General features: G+C 39.7%; 1 protein-coding gene across 2 annotated transcripts in view; it reads left to right on the top strand.

Annotated features, from left to right (window-relative positions):
• Positions 1-516: 516 nt before the first annotated feature.
• The window catches only part of mast3b (microtubule associated serine/threonine kinase 3b), a 97,051-nt gene continuing 76,903 nt past the window's right edge, over positions 517-20,664 (top strand). For both annotated transcript variants that reach the window (XM_034180044.1, XM_034180043.1), the window contains exons 1-2: positions 517-941; positions 12,098-12,186. In XM_034180044.1, coding sequence (XP_034035935.1) covers positions 856-941; positions 12,098-12,186 — 175 coding nt within the window. In that variant the 5' untranslated portion in view covers positions 517-855. The remainder of the gene's footprint in view (positions 942-12,097; positions 12,187-20,664) is intronic.

The raw sequence follows: 20,664 nt of genomic DNA, 5'->3' as shown, positions 1-20,664 counted from the left end.
ATGTATTTACTCCATTTTGGAATAAGATTGTAAAATAAGAAAATGTGGAAAGAGGAAAGCGGTGTGAATACTTTACGGATACATGGCATGACATGGAAATCCATATCTGAGCTCCTCCTTGCTCTCTGAGCCACACCCACAGAACCATCCTGCACTCAGCTGCTCCTCGGAGTGGGTGTGGCAAGCAGCTTTGCTTTTTTTTCCCATTTAAAGCAGAATAGCCCTGATTTTTATTTATTTATTTTTTTAAGAATGCACCACCTCAGTGGCTATGAGGGAATTTTTAGCTAAAAACTGTTTTGAAGACGTGGTGTTTTATTTGAGTGGTCCTGCGATTACAGACTTTATAATTACGATATTTCTGGGCGTATAAGGATAAACCCTTTCACTTGGTGAACTTTGATGCACCAGATCAATCGAAAAAGAAACTTTGTTTTGACTGTTTACACACACACACACCAAAGCAATCACAACCCCCCTTTCCCGCCCTTGGGGGCGGCGCGAGGGAGATGAAGTTGTTATTTTCCTTTCTGTTTTGTGTGAAGCTGATAATAACGAGCGTACGTAAACGCAGCAGTAACAGGCGGTGGTGTTTTCTCACACGGTGTCTGTTTGGGCGAGCTCGCTGCTGCTGTCTGAGAGGGGAAACAAACGGTCATGGAGCTGATATCTGAGCGGTGGGACCACCGTTACATCGGGTCATGGAGCTGAGGAGCGGAGAGGGGAGAAAACAAAAGGTGGCGCCGAGCAGGAGACGATGGAAGGGAAGAGGAGAGCTGCCGCCGTGCTTCACATGTCTGAAAGCATTTTGAAAAACCGTCTCACTGGAGCTCTTCTCACCTAAAATCTCACACAATGTCGGATCCGAGTCACTGGTCCGAGGCGCCGAACCAGAACATGTCCCATTATGTTCCGGGAGCGCTGCTGAGGCGTTCAAAGAGGTAGATGATGTGGATCTTCACACTCACAACAGTAGTTTGATCTGTTTTCCAGACCAGGATTTGTTCTGTAGTTCAAGTTTTGTATTTTGTGTGTGTGTTATTCATTCATACAAACGGTTTTCAGTTACATTATTTCGAAATATGTAGAAAGTATATTATAAGTAGCTGTTGTCAGAAAGCCTCGTGTTGTGTTTGTGTTGTGTTTGGGTTCACTCTCCTTTGTCCGGATGTACCTGAAACTGGTGTTGCCAGATGTGTGGGGAGAAACAAGCATCGGTGTCTGTGAAAACACCCCAAACAAAGGGAAGTTGTTCTTGAAATCAAACTCAAAATGAACCGATCAAAACTGATCAAGTCCAGTAGATTAATTGTTATATTATTAAGTTTTTCCTTGTTATGCGTATAAATATGTATTCACTAAGCTGCTTTTGTAACATTTAGACCCCCACTTCCTATTTCAAATACTACTACTTCTCCCAAAGATGATAATAATAATAATACTAATAATAATGAAAAGAAATGTCTTTTTACAGGCCTATCAGGCCAGTGTGTATTAGAGTCCAACCGATATGGATTTTTTGAGGCCAGTGCCGATAATCGATAAATTGGCTGTTTTGCCGATAGCCGATATATCAGCTGTTATTTTTTTTTTTTAATAAATAAAATGTTCTTTCTTGGACCCTTAACAAAAAAGGTATGAGCTAAAAGCTGAAGCTTTGTCCTCATATTGATTAACTTTATAACAGAGAAGAATTTTCAAGTTCAAAAAATGCAGTCAAGAATTAAACCTTTGTGAAATTAGCAAATACATATCCTTAACAAGAGTTGAGAAATACATCTGATCTTACTTCATAAACTGAGTTAATCAAACTGAGTTGAACTGAAACGGTAGAAATGTGGGGTGAATGTAATCGCAAAGTTATTACAAACAACATCCTTATAAACTTACTTGTATACTTTTGTCAGACGATCAGTGCAGTGTGATGGCGAACTACGGGGGCCGGTGATGAACACATTTAAACAGGGGTGTAAGCAGCTCTCAGTAGAATGGAGTCAGAGCTCCATCTACTGGACAAACGGTGCAAGGACATTTTACATTGTCGACACAAACATTATTTCAGTAACTGTTCTGTTTATGAGAAATTATCAGAGTTCTATCGGCAAAATTTTGGCCGATACTGAGCCCTTTGAAAAGGGCATATATCGGCTGATAATATCGGATGGTCGATATATCGGTCGGGCTCTAGTGTGTATCCTTGGATAAATGGTAAATGGACTGCATTGATATAGTGCTTTACCATCTGTATCAGATGTTCAAAGCGCTTTACAATGATGCCACCCATTCACACAGACACACTCACACCAATGTCATGGTGCTGCCATGCAAGGCAATCATTACACACCAGGAGCAACTTGGGGATTAAGGACCATGCCCAAGGGCCCTTAGTGATTTTCTGGTCAGGCTGGGTTTTGAACTGAGGGTCCTCTGGTCTGAAGCCCAACACTTAACCACTAGACTATCACCATAGCATGAAGTGGATGAGAGTCTCCCACTGCCCCTGGATGGGATGCCTGCCCATCACAGATTTCTTCACCAGCTAAAGCTGGTTTCCATTCCCAGTTGGATGGACTGGGACAATCTGTCCACTGCTTGACTGACTACACACACTCGGAATCAAACCCAGTCCTGCATATCGGTAATCCAACCCCGATCCCACAGCGCTACCTCTTCTGTTATAATAAGTAGGAGGTCCTTAACGACACACAACATGCTTGTCTGGGAGCTTGTGTTTGCGCCTTGCAACAATGAATTGGAACCATCCTTGATGGTAACCATCCTGGCAGATCACTGAACCATCCCTCTCAAAAGTAATTGTCTGTTTGCAGCAGCCAGGTGATATGTGAGCCTTTTCCAGCTGTTGGGGTTCTCAACACTAAGGCAACCTGTGTGTTGTATGATGCCCAGAGAAACGCACCAATGGTCACACAGCTCAACTGATAGGCCTCATCTGAGTTTCCTTAAATAACTATTCTTTCTGACTCAAAGTCATTCCCATATACGACACCAGCGGGAAGGTAGTTGAAATTCCTCTTTTCTGAAATCAGGTCTTTATGATGTCATAATGAAAGACTTTTAAAGCAGAATATAAAATGAAGCTATCTCACAAGTTACTAGTCTTAAAGGAAGAAGAATTAGATTTTGTTTTCTGAGGCAGGACTGTCTCACTCAAAATTTTATTACTTTTCTTACCTGGCCAAAGAAATGTAATGGTAATAATTATTTTAATAATGTTGGAATTAATTACATTTGTGTACACCCTTGTCAATCCCCTACACATTATTATCCATTACCCATTAATTTACACACCAAAGTTGTAATGATAAACCGATAATACAGTCTTAATATAGTCCAACTTCCTTACAAAAAAAAAAAAAAATCTCTGAAAATAATAATGTTAGTGTAATTGGTGTTTCAGGGCAGGGGTGGTGGCCAAGTGGTTCCTGTGCTTGGTTTCAGTGCAGAAGGTTCCCAGTTCAAACACCAACCCCTGCCACATTTCTCCATGTAATGTGGAGTTGTGTCAGGAAGGACATCCAGTGTAAAAACTGTCCAACATGCAGGTCCACCTTGGCTCTGCTGTGGCGACCCCGAGTGCAAACAAGGGAGCAGCCGAAATGACTTGGTGATTCACAGTTGATTTTTTTTTTTTTTTTTTTTTTTTTTACTTAAGTGGAGATTGTCCTTTATTATTAAAATGTAGGTAACCAGACAAAAAATTCCTTTATACCAAGTAGACCTGGTAACACTGCTGAATTCTCATGTATCAAACTAAATAGACTTTTTTGATTTTGATATTTTTTGATTTTTATATGAAGAGTCATATTGACAGTTTTCTATGTATAACTTTTGGATGGTGATGTCATGAGGCAGATTGGAGGTCACACTTTACTGTTTGGATGACTGGCACTGGAACCTGTTGGTGTTACTGATGCAGGTCTTGACACCGGATGATCTCTCATTGTAGACCGTTCACCCAGAAGCCCCTGGAAAATCTGCTCAGGCTTGCGCAATTGTTTCAAGGTTGCCCCTTCGGCTCAGGACAGGGGGATTATTTAGTTCCCCCTCTTTGGACATCTGTGGCTGCCGATGTTGGTGCACAAATTCCTTTCAGCTTTCTGTTTTTGTATGGTCTGCTCTGTTATGTAGTTGCCAGCAGTTTAGTTTTTGAGTTCAGTTGCATAAATATTTTGGAAATATAAGATTAGATTACATCAGACATTATTGATTCCACCTAGTGAAATTTAGGCAATATATCAGCAAGCCATGAGCAAAAGCAGAGAGCATAAACAACATCAGGGCCCAATGTCGCAGACTGAATGGTCCCCCCTAAAATTTGGTCCGCCCTGCGCAGCGTCATTTCTGAGCAACACCAGCGATTCACTGATTATCACCTTGTTTCTGCTTAAAACTGCACTCCAGACATCATCTGTCTCAGCGACATATCTGAAGCTTTTGTACAACAATCATTTCCACATAAATTCAGCATTATTTCATAATAAAAGACGAGGGAAGCGATCAGAGCGCCTACGTCATTTTCAGAGCATCAGTAACGACTCACCGATTATCACCTCATTTTCTGCTTAACATGGCCTGGCCTCTGCTTAAAACTGATATTTGAATGATTTAATGTAGACCTGCATTGAAATAAATGCAGTCAGATCTATGGACCAAAAAATGACTTATATTTACACATAAGATCCTTCTGAATGTAGTAAAGTAAATCTGCAAGCCCAGATCTGTCATTCAACGGAGAAATCTTCATTTGAAAATGACAAATTTACAGCTAACATTTAGCCCTCTGCAAATTGTCCCTCTCATCATGGACGCTGCCGAGACGTCAGGGACAAGACCCTCTCCCAGCATGCATTGCGCGTGCCAACTGTAATTTGTGGATTTACATCAGTTTGCATCTGCACCTTTTTCTTGTCTTACGGAAGGATCTACTTTTTAAAACTTCATATTGTCTTGTGGTACGCTTGGTGAGTACACTTCTTTTATTTGTGCTTGAAAATTATTTTTGTGGACTTTTTCATACGCCCGTTTGATTGAGTGGTGTCGCATTGAAAATCTATCTTTCACCTTCGGTGTACCGTCGCGGGCTACGGAGGCGAGACCCGCAAAGAATTCAAGTCATTAAAATATATAAACCTCTCTCAGTGGCCACGGAGCTCTGCGGCTCCGATTACCGAGACGTGCGGCACTGCGGATTTTGCAGCAAGAAGTCTGTCCTTGCAAGCAACAGGTGTTACCGCGCGCACTGCATTAAAACGGCGAGCGTAGTCTCTGGACTTGTGCCAAGTTGGCTGCAACTCCATTCAGTAGACAGAGAGGTGGTGCCGGCTGCACAGCAGACACGGGGTGTGAGTGCAACGGCAGCATTTAACGAGCGCATGCACTCGGTAAGCGTATCGGGGGCAGTGAGAGCGAGGAGTCGGGGAATAATGTCGCCCGCTGTCGATGCCGCCGCTGATCTGATCCCCGGATCTGAGCATGCAGAGCTGTATCTCACATTCATTGCAGCTTACTTTTGGATGTTGAAACCAGGATGTGTATAACAGTAACATTACTAAGAGATAAAATCAATTTCAATGCGGGATCGGACTGAAGGCGGGAACGCGTCGTCTTGTCACTGACGTCATGGAAATGATCCGGATGTACAAACTGTTTTCACAGAGGGCTAAATGTTAGCTGCAAATTTGTCATTTTTAAACTAATATTTCTCAGCTGAATTACAAATGTGGGCTTACAGATTTACTTTACTGCATTCACAAGGGTCTTATAAATACATATCAGCTATTTCTTTTCTGAAATCTGACCACATTAATTTCAGTGCAGGTCTCCTTTAAGAGGTTTTACTTTGTCAACTGAGGGTTAATAATCACATTATTCCCTTTGATCACTTTGGGTGTAGAGAGTCGGTCTCAGAGGCGCTGCTGTGGTCCCAAATGACGCATGTGCAGTGAAGGCAGGGCAGAACCGATTTTTAAGCTGCGTTCACACCGGGCGCGACGCGAGCGACTGCAGCCACAGGTTGCCATGTAATCCCTATGTAAGGACGCGTTTTGGCGCCAAACCGCGCAGCGCGACGCAGTGGATGCGAGTGAAGCGATTTTGAGCGTTTTGTGCGTTTGTGGCGCGATATTGCGTCGCGTCACATCGTGTTGCCCTCCTCCCCAAGTTCAAAAATCTGAACTTTTTCATCTCGTCGCGCCACGATGACCAATCAGGGACTGAATATGTAGTGACGTGGAGATGTCTGGAGTTTGACTGAAGATGTGAACATGTCCTGTATCTGGTAGCAGCCTGTAAGCAGGACTTATGTCTCTTTTGTCCTTTATTTCACAATCATGACAGAGTTTTTGGAGCGATCAGCAGCACCACAGCAGCGGGGAGCGGAGTTTCTTTTTTTTTTTCTTTTTTTATTGTTTACATGTCCGTGCGCGAACGGGACAGTTGATCCTCAAACTGGGTCCCGCAGAGGTGGAAGGACCGCTGAAAGCGGCCGTCACCCAGACTCAGCTCCTGCAGCAAATAATGATACCCTCTGTATTGGGAGCTTTCCACAGCACAGCGGCTTTACAGGTTTTCTATGTATTTCCTTGAGTCTTAAAGTAAATAAATATGAAATTAGTCACTGTATCCTTGATCTCTGGACATAAATAAAAATAAACAAAACTGTGTTTCACTTTGAAGTTATTAATTCAGACTGAATTCTATCGTTCTATCTTGACTTGTCAGAGACCCGCACAATGTTTGGAGCTGTGTGAACAGAACGGAGGATGATTCTCGTTTCTTTCTCGCAACAAGACAGGAGTCCCAGTTAGTAACTTTAATCCGCACAAAAGTGAATCACAACTCATATTCAGGGATGAAAGTGGTGAAAAACAAAAAAAGCTGAAACCCAAAATTATCCCCCAACACCACCTGCACGAAAATGTTTAAATTCTAGAAGCTCTGAAATGCAATCTGGGACTATTCCAGACGATAAACTGGAGTGAGTGCTGAATCCATTTAGGTGAGAAAAAACAAAACAACTTTCCTTATTCAAATTCATTCCAGTAGTATTCTGCTCTTACTAGGATGCAGCAGTTTTCTAGTTTGGCAGATAGTTCTGGAGGAAATCACTGAAGAAATTAACAAACTGAAAATATGGTTTGACCGAAACAAACTGTCATTAAACTTAAATAAGACAGGGATGAAATGGAGGTGTGAGAGTCACTAGGTGTTCACAGGAAACATTTATTTCTGTATGTATTTATTTATTTGTTAGTTGCTATTATATATTTTCTGTTGTGTTTCTATTTAGGTTCTTTTTGTCTCTTTCTCTAAAATTGTATATAATAATCATTAGATTATTAATATATAAGTAAAAATAAATTTAAGGAATATTACAATTTGAAAACAAATGCACCCGAACGTGATGACGGCTGCAATTGCTAAATGCTAACTTTTAACATTGAAAATGCCATAGACATGCTAACGCATTAGCATCGCTCCCGTTTTTAAGTTATAAAATACATCTATCAACTGTTTCAGAAGACCATAACAGGTCAGTTTAACATAGAAATGTAAATAATACTCACAGACGTATGCTCTTTAGGGTTTTAGCGGGGGAAAATTAAGCGAAAGAAAGAAATAAACGAAGCAATCGACCGAAGCATTGCTTCAGTCTGCGAACCACGCTTCGATTGGTTCAAGGTTCAAAGCAAAGCCGCGCTGCAGAAAAGTTGATTAAGGACCCGCTGCAGGGTCTGTAATCAATGTAGAGAACTGATCATTTTCCTGACAAACACCCGCCAAAACAACGGCCACTCTGAAGGACCGATAACAGAATTGTTAAGCACAAAGCTTATTGATGTCGGTGGATCGAATCATTTCTTAACAATACCCGAAAGGAACTGGTTCTCGATACCCATCCCTACATACAACAGCCTTAAAACTTGACAAGTACCAGGATACATACAGTAGTGTTCAGAATAATAGTAGTGCTATGTGACTAAAAAGATTAATCCAGGTTTTGAGTATATTTCTTATTGTTACATGGGAAACAAGGTACCAGTAGATTCTCACAAATCCAACAAGACCAAGCATTCATGATATGCACACTCTTAAGGCTATGAAATTGGGCTATTAGTAAAAAAAGTAGAAAAGGGGGTGTTCACAATAATAGTAGTGTGGCATTCAGTCAGTGAGTTTGTCAATTTTGTGGAACAAACAGGTGTGAATCAGGTGTCCCCTATTTAAGGATGAAGCCAGCACCTGTTGAACATGCTTTTCTCTTTGAACGCCCGAGGAACATGGGACATTCATGACATTGTTCAGAAGAACAGCGTAGTTTGATTAAAATGTTGATTGGAGAGGGGAAAACTTATACGCAGGTGAAAAAAATTATAGGCTGTTCATCTGCAATGAACTCCAATGCTTTAAAATGGACAAAAAAAAAAACAGACGCGTGGAAGAAAATGGAAAACAACCATCAAAATGGACAGAAGAATAACCAGAATGGCAAAGTCTCACCCACTGATCAGCTCCAGGATGATCAAAGACAGTCTGGAGTTACCTGTAAGTGCTGTGACAGTTAGAAGACGCTTGTGTGAAGCTAATTTATTTGCAAGAATCCCCCACAAAGTCCCTCTGTTAAATAAAAGACGTGCAGAAGAGGTTACAATTTGCCAAAGAACACATCAGCTGGCCTAAAGAGAAATGGAGGAATATTTTGTGGACTAATGAGTAAAATTGTTCTTTTTGGGTCCAAGGGCTGCAGACAGTTTGTGAGACAACCTCCAAACTCTGAATTCAAGCCACAGTTCACAGTCAAGATAGTGAAGCATGGTGGTGCAAGCATCATGATATGGGCATGTTTCTCCTACTATGGTGTTGGGCCTATATATCGCATACCACGTATCATGGATCAGTTTGGATATGTCAAAATACTTGAAGAGGTCATGTTGCCTTATGCTGAAGAGGACATGCCCTTGAAATGGGTGTTTCAACAAGACAATGACCCCAAGCACACTAGTAAACAAGCAAAATCTTGGTTCCAAACCAACAAAATTAATGCCTCGCAGATGTGAAGAAATCATGAAAAACTGTGGTTATACAACTAAATCCTAGTTTAGTGATTAACAGGATTGCTAAAAAAGCAGTTTGAACCTAATAGTTTTGAGTTTGTAGTGTCAACAGCAGATGCTACTGTTATTGTGAACACCCCGTTTTCTACTTTTTTTTACTAATAGCCTAATTTCATAGCCTTAAGAGTGTGCATATCATGAATGCTTGATCTTGTTGGATTTGTGAGAATCTACTGGTACCTTGTTTCCCACGTAACAATAACAAATATACTCAAAACCTGGATTAATCTTTTTAGTCACATAGCACTACTATTATTCTGAACACTACTGTATAGACATGGCTCTTCTGTGCCTGTGTGAATGGACTGTCTGTTTTATGAGGACAAGTGCACAAAGACCCTGGGGTTGGGTAACTTCAATGTGGGTATAGACTGTTCTCAAAATGACTTTGCAAGCATCTGTAAACACAGAGCCAAAGGTTCAGTGGTAGGAGACAGGGTACTTGGTAGTATAGGTTTGAACAGTTGGATGATTCTGTAGTCGACATGTGGAGTCACCAGTTGTCCATTGTCCCATCTATAACCAGGCATGTGAGCATTGCACATTTTTGCATATTTATGCATTTTAAATTTCTTCCAAAGTGTTTTGTATGAGGCATAAATCAGTCTGTTTTGAAGGCACATGCTACATGTCGTAAAACATTTAACGACAATCATATGCTTATATAGTACTACCGTACCATAAATGGTCACAAATTACTGTAAAGTGGTTAAACTAAAAAGAAAGCAACTTTATTTGTAATGGCGACAAACCACAGCCAAACAAAATGAGTCAAAATCTGTGGAAAGACATAATCGAAAGGTACTAAACTGGTGATTTGGATGCCAGGAACATTGACAGAGAAGCAGGCATCAGATACTCATGGGTTGGACGTTGTGTGAGAGCCAGGTGAGCTGCTCTCTGCTTCTTTCTTCCTTAAGTTAGTGCTTAAAGGACGTCACACGTTATTTAACATCCCGGTTAGCAACACAGTATCAAAGTATTCATGATTGTAAGTCTGTCTGTGCTCATGCGGTAATAATTAATGGTCGCTTGTGTATTTTATTGTCTGCCAAGGACTTAATAAAATCATTGGCGTTTATTTATTTGTCTGTAAATGGACTGCATTTATGTAGCACTTTTCCATCTGCATCAGAAGCTCAAAGCGCTTTACATTTATGCCTCACATTCACACAGACACACTCGCACAGCGATGTCAGGGTGCTGTCATGCAAGGCGTTCACTACACACCGGGAGCAACTAGGTGATTAAGGACCTTGCCCAAGGGCCCTTAGTGATTTTCCAGTCTGGCTGGGTTTTGAACTGAGCATCCTCTGGTCTGAAGCCCAATGTATTTTACCACGAGTTGATAAAATGATTTTAAGAAGGGTCTCTGTTCAATGTAGGATCTTAGCCTCCTCAGCAATTAGAAATGGAATAATTGGATAATTTTTTTTTTTCAGGATTATTTTTCACATTAACCAGGATTGTCCAGCGACACCTGCTACCAACGAGATCCAGTCATAGACGTGGGTCACATGTTCAAGTCCAAATCTCTCAACTGTCTAGTAAGACAGGAAGCATCAGGATCCTAATAGACTTGGACCTTCATTCTTAGCACAGTCACCACCATCACCAAAAACCTCACAACAACCTTGTGATTCTATAAGGTTTTCACAAACATCTTTTGGCCTCATATTTCTATCTTTAAAAAGTGCTGGACCAAATGTCATATCAGTTCTCATCTGAAATAATTAAAACCTATGACTGATTTTATTGTTTACTAAAAAAAGTAACCACCATTTGTTACTTTGATAGGCGTCAACTGGTTTGACCATCAGACGAATACTAAAAACAGATTAAACAAACAGGTTTATTGTGCAGTTCATGTGGTTTCAGGCTCCATTCAAGTTTGGGGCAACGATTAGATATTTTTGGTTCTGTTGAGTTTCAGTGTTGCGATGAAATGATGCATATCCAACACTGGTATGCAACTGGCCCTGCATGGACACAGTCATCATCCAGTGTAACACATACAATCATGAAAGCCATCCTCCACCCATCCATTCATTTTCTAAACTCACATATTCCAGCTAAAGGTCATGGGGGTGCTGGCACCTATCCCAGTGGGTGAATGCCATCAGCAACACCAAACCAATAATAAATGCATCACACAGTACATGTAGCATTAGTCTAAGGATGACAATGAGGGTGTTCTTATACTGGCAGTGAAACAGAATACTTCCTGCTGATGTTTGACGTCAAAGGCAGGAACACGATACACTTTTCACATTCCACAGCTTTTATTGGGAAACAATGTGGCTGACTGTGATGGTGATGCACACGGAGTTGTGTAAGTAAGTATTTAATTCCTGTATAGGCTCGGAGGCCCTTTGATAATAAATAAATCCTGACCAGGCTTTTCTTTACACAGCAGTTAGCTCAGTGGATAAGTTGGCTTGCCAAAATGTAAACCTGGTTTTGAATCCTGGTCATGCTGCTCGTTTGTGTCTTTGGACAAGACATGTAATCTGTGTTGTTCCAGTCCATCAATCTGTAAATTGGTGTCGGCCTTTGTTGGGGAAGTAACCTGTGTTGGATTGGCGTCCCGTCTCTGGGGTGCCCTAAACGCTCGCATTCTTCACGTTACAGAATCCAGAGACGAGCACCTCCACAAATGGGCTTCAGGCCTATATAGGACTTACTTTTTCTTCTTATACTGACTTTTCTTTGGGTCTGTTGTCAAACATCGAACATATTCACTGTTCAAAGTCACAAAAAATTATTATAGATTGCTGACACTAGTGAGAAAAGATTTGGAGTCCATTTTGTAAAGGTGTCAGAACATTAACGTAATTCTGGCTGTAGTGACTACAGGTGACATTGCTCATGTCACGTCATCTATTAACTACCGCTAAAAACATTTAGGTAAGATGACATTCAGACTGACAGTGTGTTGGTTTCTCGTTTTCTTTGTCCACCAGCTGTCGCAGCAGCAACAGGAAGAACCTGGGTGTTGGGACACCGTCTCCAACGCTGTCCAGGCCACTCTCCCCACTTTCACTCCATACAGGTAATGCCTATTCTGACTTCTGGTGACATACTTCATCTCCGTGGCATCAAATGCTTCATTCAAAGAGAACATAGTGTTTGTTTTGGTTATAAAGTTTGCCTCGTAGTTATGCATTGTCCTCTGGCAACAGACTGTGTTGCTAATGTTAGCTTATCTAGCCGGCCTTAGCAACGTTCATCGTAGCTTACAAAATAGTTGGTTCTTTTGTGTCTGGTAACAATCTTCTCCTGTGATGTCTTATCCTTCTTATGTCTTATTACTTATTATATATACCTTTTTCTTGAGCTGCTTGGGTGGGTAGGGAGAGTTCCCATGGGATAAAAAAGCTTTTTAACGTACCATCCCTGGTTCTCAAGACCAGGTACCTAAGTGGCTCTACTCTACTCTTTTCTACTCTCCTATTTTACTCTTCCTTTTTAAATATTTAGATATACCTTTGTATACTGGCATAGTTCCACCTTAGCATTGGAATATAATATATAAGATATACCTTACTGAATTTTCATGATGTAATGCAATACTGGTAGACCTGCATAGCTTGTTCTCCTAATTTACTGTGTACTATGCAAATAATGAGAAGAAAAGAAAATATAGAGCATTGCTGAAATACCCTCGGCCATATGAGTATTGTGTTCTTTATAATTTGCAGTTGTTTAATTAATTTTTAAGATCTTATTGTGTTACGTACAATTTGTACGTAACACAATAAGATCAATAAAGCCTCTCTATCAATCAATCAGTCAATCAAAAACAATATTTACATTTTAACGCTGTCTGCAGGAAGCCGTGTGTGTGTGTACATAAGCTATTGACTAGAGCGGAAGTTGTGTAAATCAAGGAGCATTTGTAGATCACCCTGTGTGCATTTGCTGGTGTTAATGAGACAAATGTAACTCCATAGGAAGGGAGCTTTGAGTTAGCAGACATTAGCGTGTACGCTAACACCGCAAAATGTCTTGTAAATGACTCCAGAAGTGTTAGGTTACAAAAACAGCATTTTCTGTTTTAGAAGTGTACAGTTGCTTGCAAAAGTATTCGGCCCCTTGGTATTTCACACATTTTAATTTGTTTATGGCATTTCAAATACAAAAAGTAAACCAGGCTTCTCATTATAAAAATTTTTTAAAATTATCTTCCTTAAACTCAAACTGAAAGTAAATCTCTACAACGTGATGTAAATTAGTTAAAAAATATAAAAGCCAAGATGATGGGTTGCATAAGTAATCAGCCCCTTTGTTATAATACCTGTAAATAATCAGTTTGATTACCAGTTTTCTTCAGAGGAGTCAGGGGATGGAAACATGAACATTTCCAAGTCACTTTATTTCCATCAGTTATGAAGAAATACAAACAGTATGGGACTCTATGGTAAATCCCAATTTTCTATAGGAATACAAACTTTCTATGGGCACTGCACTAGTGTATAAAAACACACAAAGCAATGCAGTTTTGGAGAGGCCAGCCACTGACATCACGGTGCAGCTCTACTCTGATTGGCTGTCACCCCCGCCACTCAAAAACAAAACGGAACAGGTTTAAACTGAATGTGACTTTTTAACCTCTTAAAATACAGCCATCTTTAAACTTGTCCATGGTCTGTGTCTCAAGAATGTTCCCTGTAAATTTGAAGACTGTGGCAGTCATAGGACTGGACTTATGCTGAGTAGAGACAGACAGACAGACGGACTCAAAGCCTTTGCAGTACCCGAAGGCCATTTTACCCAAGGCCATATTTGATGGCCTTGGGTAAAAAGCTGTGGTGACTTTGCCTAAGTGTCCATTCATGCAAGAAAGAATTCTAAGCCTCAGCGTAGAATCCTTCTACATCTGTGAGGGGGACTTCCTGGTTCATACGCCTTTTTCTACTTGATTGCAACACACTGGCAGTGTTTGGCAGTTACTCTTGTTGAACTGGGTGTGCTGAGATGTTTCCAGTCTAACTAGTCTGTTTCCTGCCTTTGTAATTCGAACCCAGTCTTGTCAGAGTGTTTGAGATGGAGGACCACACGTGCCACTGTAATACTAATATATGACTTGTTGTAACTAATTTCATAACAAGAGGAATCCGAGATTTCTGACATCCGCCAAGGGAGGACTAGGACTCAAAATAAAAGATATCTCATTCACATCATGACCTGGTCTGTACCTAAAATCCTGATCCAGTTCCGGATCACCTCCAAAATTCAGTGGAGTCTTCCATGGCCTACGATCTCTCTGTGGTGCAAATTTGGTGAGAATCTGTATAGTAGTTTTGACTTATCCTTAAAAGCCTATATAAGGTGAAATCTTGATCCAGAATCTGGATCCATATCAGCTCCAAAATTTAATGGCGTCTTCCTTGGCCTAATATGTCTCTGTGGTGAAAATTTCCTCAAAATCAGTGCATTCGTTTTGATGTAATTCTTCTGACAGACTAAAAATTAACTTTAGTCTAAATAAGTGGATTTGGTTATGAATAGGGCAGCTCAGTCTTGTTTAAACCCTGCATGATATTGCGGGATTTGACCACTTATGGGGACAGCCACTCCTTTTGAGCAGTATATGCACAGCATAACGTCACGCGGGAAAATGGTGTACTGTTTTGTTTTTGGCCGTAATCAATGAAGCAGTCGCGAAAAGTGCAGTTTTTTCGGTTCCCAGTGGAGAAGGGAAAACAAGGCAAATGTGAGAGGTTGGAGTGTGGAGTGGTCGGAGCTATCGCAGACCGCCAGCTAGCTCTGGCATAAAGTGAATTAAAGAATAAGCGATAAGGGAATCATTAATCAAAAAGGCTATTGATGTTGGTTGATCGAATCATTTCTTATCAATTCTTAACAGGAACCGGTTTTTGAGACCCATCTCTAGTTATGAAGTAATTCATTATTTGCCATTTTAAAAGGAAAAAAATATCTAAAAAGTATTTACACCTCAAATATTAATCATCAAGAAATATTTCAAATTAAAAAGAAATTTGCAAAAACCCCTCATTAAAAAAATCTATTGATAACTTAATAAATAATGGAATCTGAAAATGCAAAAAATAAGTTCAGAATTGAATTGAGAACACGTTTATTTCAGGTATTTAAAAGTTCAGTTTCCTTTTCTATTTGGCTGCTGCCTTTCCATTTCCTGTTAGATATTCAGTTTGCTTAGTTATTTAGCTTTTCCATTGAGCTCCGATTTAGCCTTTGTGCATAGGAAAAGCAATGCAAATTAGGAACAGATTCAATGGATCTAAATGTTAGGCCTTGTTTCAGAGCATATTGTCTTGCATTCACTGTCTTAAACATGTCCAAAAGGTTTTAAGGGACCTTGCCACTGAATTGTTTGTTGTCTCCAGTCACTTTATACACATGTGTATTATGGTACTTTCATGTGCACCTTGTAAACTCTGCACCTTATAGTGGAAAATCTACTAGGACTGTTTAAAACATGAATGTTGGTATTTCTTCTTATTTCCCTTTGTTTATATATATATATATATATATATATATATATATATATATATATATACATTCTTTTTCTACAACAGTTTTTAATTTCCATATTTTTCAGATGTTGCACCAGTGTATGTCACGTCTGTCGAAAAAATTATAACAAAAAAAGCTTCCTGGGGGGGAAGAAAACATGTATACCTCTTACCAGAGTATAAGTTACACCCGACTGTGAGTTGTACCTTTTTCCCGTTTTATCAGCTCTTTAATTTGGATTTTTTTTTTTTTTTTTTTTTTGGATGGTATGTTGCAGTGTACTTTTATTATTGGTATTTTTTCTTTTATTATTGGAGTTTATTTTGTTTAATGCTTAGATTCCTGGGACAGCCCTGTATAAATAGTTGCTATTATTAATTTTTCAGTGTGTAGGTCATACCAGAATATAAGTCGCAGGACCTCCCAAAGTAGTAAGAAAACCCAGCAGCTTGTACTTCGGAAAAGGAAGTACTTATGTTACAATCAAAATACTTTCCCGTCCAGTTCGTCAGCACTCTGACAGCAAATACTTCATTTGTAGTGCTCTGTATTGACATAAGACCATAATACTGCTTGCAGATGTTTACCTTTTTATTTTTATATATACACTGAACAAAAGTATAAAAGCAACATTTTTGTTTTTGCTCCCGTTTTTCATTAGCTGAACTCAAAGATCTAAAACATTTTCTGTATACAAAAAAATACCTTTTTCTTTCAAATATCTGATTAATTAATACTAATTCTAACAACCAGAAAGTAGGTAGTTATTAAAATACTTTAGTTTTGCTGCTGCAATTTGTCATCGTAGAAATAAGGAAATGCATTATTCTTTTCAGCTGATGCAGCTGTACAAATTAACAGGGTTGAGTTTCCGGTTTCTTATTACCTCTCCCAACAAAGTTGGAGCTTGTTTTCACCCATGTTAGTTCGTCTGTTTGTGAACAGCTTGAGCCCACAATTTTTCATATATTGTGATGAAATTTTTACTGAAGATTCATATCTTAATCAGCAAAAACTGATTCAGTTTTCAAGGTCGTCAGGAAAAATCTTGGAATATTGGAAAAAATTCCTATCTTTGACATTGAATGAATTTTATAAAACTCATTACTCTATCAAAAAAGAAAAAAAATCTTTCATATTTGAGAGCGTTATGTAGGATGGTATTAAGTTGATCTGGATCTGATGCAGATTACAGATTTTGTGGCCATTATATCTTTATCAAACATGTCCCAATCACTCTCATATTTGAAAGTGCGATGCAGACTGGCACTTAATATCTCGCCTGACAAAGTTTGATCCGGATCAGATTTGTATGTGGATTTTGTGGAGGTTTGAATTTAATATTGAAAATCCCATTTGGTGTACATTTTGCATTATATCTCGATCAAAAGTGCCTCAATCACACATTTTTTTTGTTACAGATTTACCTACACCACCTAAATTGGATGAAGGTTCCAATTTTATGCCTGTTTGTCTATCTTCCAGTTGTCATTCAAAAACCAATGACAAATTGTGCATAGCAGAGATAACTAATGTTCTGTGAAAATGATCTGAAAAAGAATTCAGAAACCAAAAATGTTGAAAAAAAAAACAATTAAAAAAAACCTGGCAGCACAAAAAAAAAAAATTGATTCAAGTGCATGACCTAAATACATACTCCTGAAATTTGATAACATCTGTTGTAGCTTATAAAAAGCCACTTCCAACAGGACTTTGACCTTGAAACTTTTTTCCAAGGTAAAAGTTTGTGGAATTGTAAGCTATTGTCGGTGGAGATTTGCACTCAACCAGCGGGGTGCTCTAAGTTTTTTTTTTTTGTTGTTGTTTTGTTTTTTATTTGCCATGCTGGGGGAGTGTCGCTTCCTCTCACAGGAGCGGTGATCAGGATATGGGCACCTTGCCTTCTTTAATATGTAATCAATACAATCCCCAGAGGCTGGATGACACTAATACAGTAATATGCCTTTGGAGGGCGGTATGCATTTTCAGAGTCCCTCCGTCCATGCCGTCGCCTAAAATGAGGGACTCTGAAAATGCATACCGCACAATAACAGCATGTTATTTGCATTATTATCACTTACTGAGATACACAACACATGGAATCACATGAACAATATTTAATGTCATTTCAAAACACACGACACCCAGCAAACGCGGACATAAAAAGTTAGCTTACTTTAACTTTTGTCGTGTCGGCTGGCGCGCTGCTCTCCGAATTCGCCAGTGCATCCTCAGTCAAGCTGGCTGCTTTGGCTGCTGTTCATTGTCATACTATCCATGAGGAAATCATCCGGAATATCCATATTGGGACCAACACACACTTCTCGCCTTTTCATCTTTTCCTCTGCGGACAGTTCTTGGGCTGCACGCTATGACGTCATTTGTTTACGCACAGCAGGGGGGTATGGCGGGTATGCCGATACTCATTCGCTACTGCGGGCGGTTATAGCCAGGTGGCGTCAACGTAAATCTAGGCTACCAGCCTAGCATCGCCTTGGTAAAGTGATAATACCACAATATTAATCTGAAACAGTGCTTTGTTATTTGGTACTATTGCTGTTCTTTTTAATGGGAACAGATGTCAATGATCCATATTAAATAAGGTTGAAGCTGAATTCATGAAAGTGTAACTTAACGCCCATGTGTCACCAAAACAGTCAAAAGTTTGGATGCACTTTTTGACTGTTTTAGTTACACATGTATGTCTACTTAGCCTCGTCCATTCGCTGGAGTCCAAAGCACTGGATGTGCCAAAGGGTATTGTGTCACTGCTGATGCTTCTTCATGAAATGGAAGTCAAAGGAAATGTAAGGATCACAGGATTTTTGTGGGACTGTGTGTGTGTGTTGGTGGTGGTATTGTAATTTCTCCCGGTTCTTTATGTAATATACTGCCCCTTACAACGAAAAAAATCGACTGAGCGGAAGCTCCACCCCTCGTCTTCAACCAAGTTATTTGATGCATGGTGTTACTTCATTCCTTTGTTTCAGATCAGATAAAACTAGTTCAGACTAGTTGACATAGATACTCAAGCAGACGACCAAAACTCACCAAAAACATAACCATTTAAGCATAGCAAATACTTGATAACCAACATGAAACAGTAAAATTATCTAACAGTATTATTGTCATCATTTATTTCTTTATATTCCATGTCATCCCAACTTTTTTCTGATTTAGGCCGTATGGAAAAAAAAAAAAAAAAGTCCTCTTGAAGGTTTTGGACCAAAAATATTTTCTTTCATGCACGTTCTTGTTGTGTTGTAAGTGACCATTGGGTGAAGTTTCATTGAAATCTATGAACAGATTTAAGAGGCTTTGCGCTTAAAAGACTTATGGACAAAGGGATGGACAGCCGGGGTGATTCCTATTACCCCCCCATCCCACCACTTAAATTTTAGTTGGTGTGGGGTATAATATAAAATGGAACTTTCTGTGGTTTATAAGTCCGTTGATTCTGTGTGTGTGGGGGGGGGGGGGGGGGGGGGGGGGGTGTTACTGAAGTTGATATGGGTGACTTCAGTCAATTGGATGCATCAGGGTCAACCTGTGACAAAGGTTGTAGCCTAAGCTACCAAACAAGTATAACCAGGTGATCTGGTTTTCCCCTTTACGACTCTTCACGCTCTGCCATCAGCAAGTCACTCCATCAAAAGTAAAATTATAAGATGCCAATCCTTAAGTAAATGTTCAGGCCCTATCTACTTTTGATAATTTGGTAAATTCATTTTGATATTGAGTGCAATCATTTCTAATGTCAGTTGGGAATACAGCAGAGCCTGACACTAGTAATTAGGTACTGGCTGGTATGAGAGTCTGATGGTGTGATTTCTGCAGACGAAAATTCAGCGGGACATGGTATTAACAGCATTGGACACCAGTGCTGAAAAATGTCAGCGTTGATGCATGCATTCTCTTTCTCACTGTCTGCAACCACATATCCACTGGTTGTGTTTCTTGCTCTCTCTCGGTCTATCTCTATCTTTCTGCATATTTGAAGTTTATAGCTCTCATGTAAACCATCATCTTACGTATTCATGATAATGATTACACATATTCACATTGCTAACCACTGCACATTTGTTGGAATTAAAAGTAAACCCTCATGGAGCAGCATGCCCTTGAATTTTTTTGGGGGGAGCTGTCTGTTGAAATCATTTTCCACCAGCAAGTTGGAGGAGTTTGTCCACACCCCTTGCTGAATTATTTTGAATTGTACCCCCATTGATTGACTGGGTTGGGGGAGGGGGGGGTCCACTGACATTAACTTGTTAATTAACTGAGTTTCTCCCTTGTTGGCAAGGCTAGAGTAATTATTATACAAATAAAATAGTAGGTCCCTATGTATCTCTTTATGCTGTTACCTTGAATTCAGCAAGGAGCTGTGACTGGCATGATGTTTTTTTTTCCCTTTTACAGTCAATCTTCAAAAATGTGCTTTGCACATTTTGCAGCTTTCCTCCTCTAACCTGCAGTCAGATTTTTTTGTTGATAGCTGAAATATTCCCAGTCTTTTGGCCTTCAGCTACACAAAGCTCACTGACTGAATCATGTAGAATGACATCAGTTTGTTTACAAGTCTCATACACTCGAACAGGAAATCTTTGCTCTTTTGGAATTGTGCCATTTTACAGACTATGGCCTATTGTGAAACTGATAATTTGCCCATTCCTATATAAGTGATTATTGGGATACTGTATGGTATATTTTTATTATTCAGCATCTGCATCATGATTTAATGTCTGCTCAGTTTGTATAAAGTGTGTTTACTTTGGGATAATATTTAACGTGGATGTGTAACTTTCAGATTAAAGAACCCTGCAGACAGTATTGAGATCACATGGAGCTTGAAAATGGAAAAGGTCGTTGTCCTGATGCCGCCTCAATCAACAGTGGTTCACAGCGAATGCAGTTTTTAAAGTCACAAAGCAGCTGCGCTCTAAGAAAAGAATTTTTCTCAGAACCTCCTCGTGTCAGCAGCGTGTGGATTTACTTTCTTTTGAGCTCAGTGATACTGAAGATTATCTCA

The sequence above is a fragment of the Thalassophryne amazonica genome, chromosome 10 (assembly GCF_902500255.1).
Source record: "Thalassophryne amazonica chromosome 10, fThaAma1.1, whole genome shotgun sequence".
NCBI lineage: Eukaryota > Metazoa > Chordata > Actinopteri > Batrachoidiformes > Batrachoididae > Thalassophryne > Thalassophryne amazonica.
The sequence above is the reverse complement of the archived record's forward strand: the minus strand, read 5'-3'. Positions and strand labels throughout refer to the sequence as shown.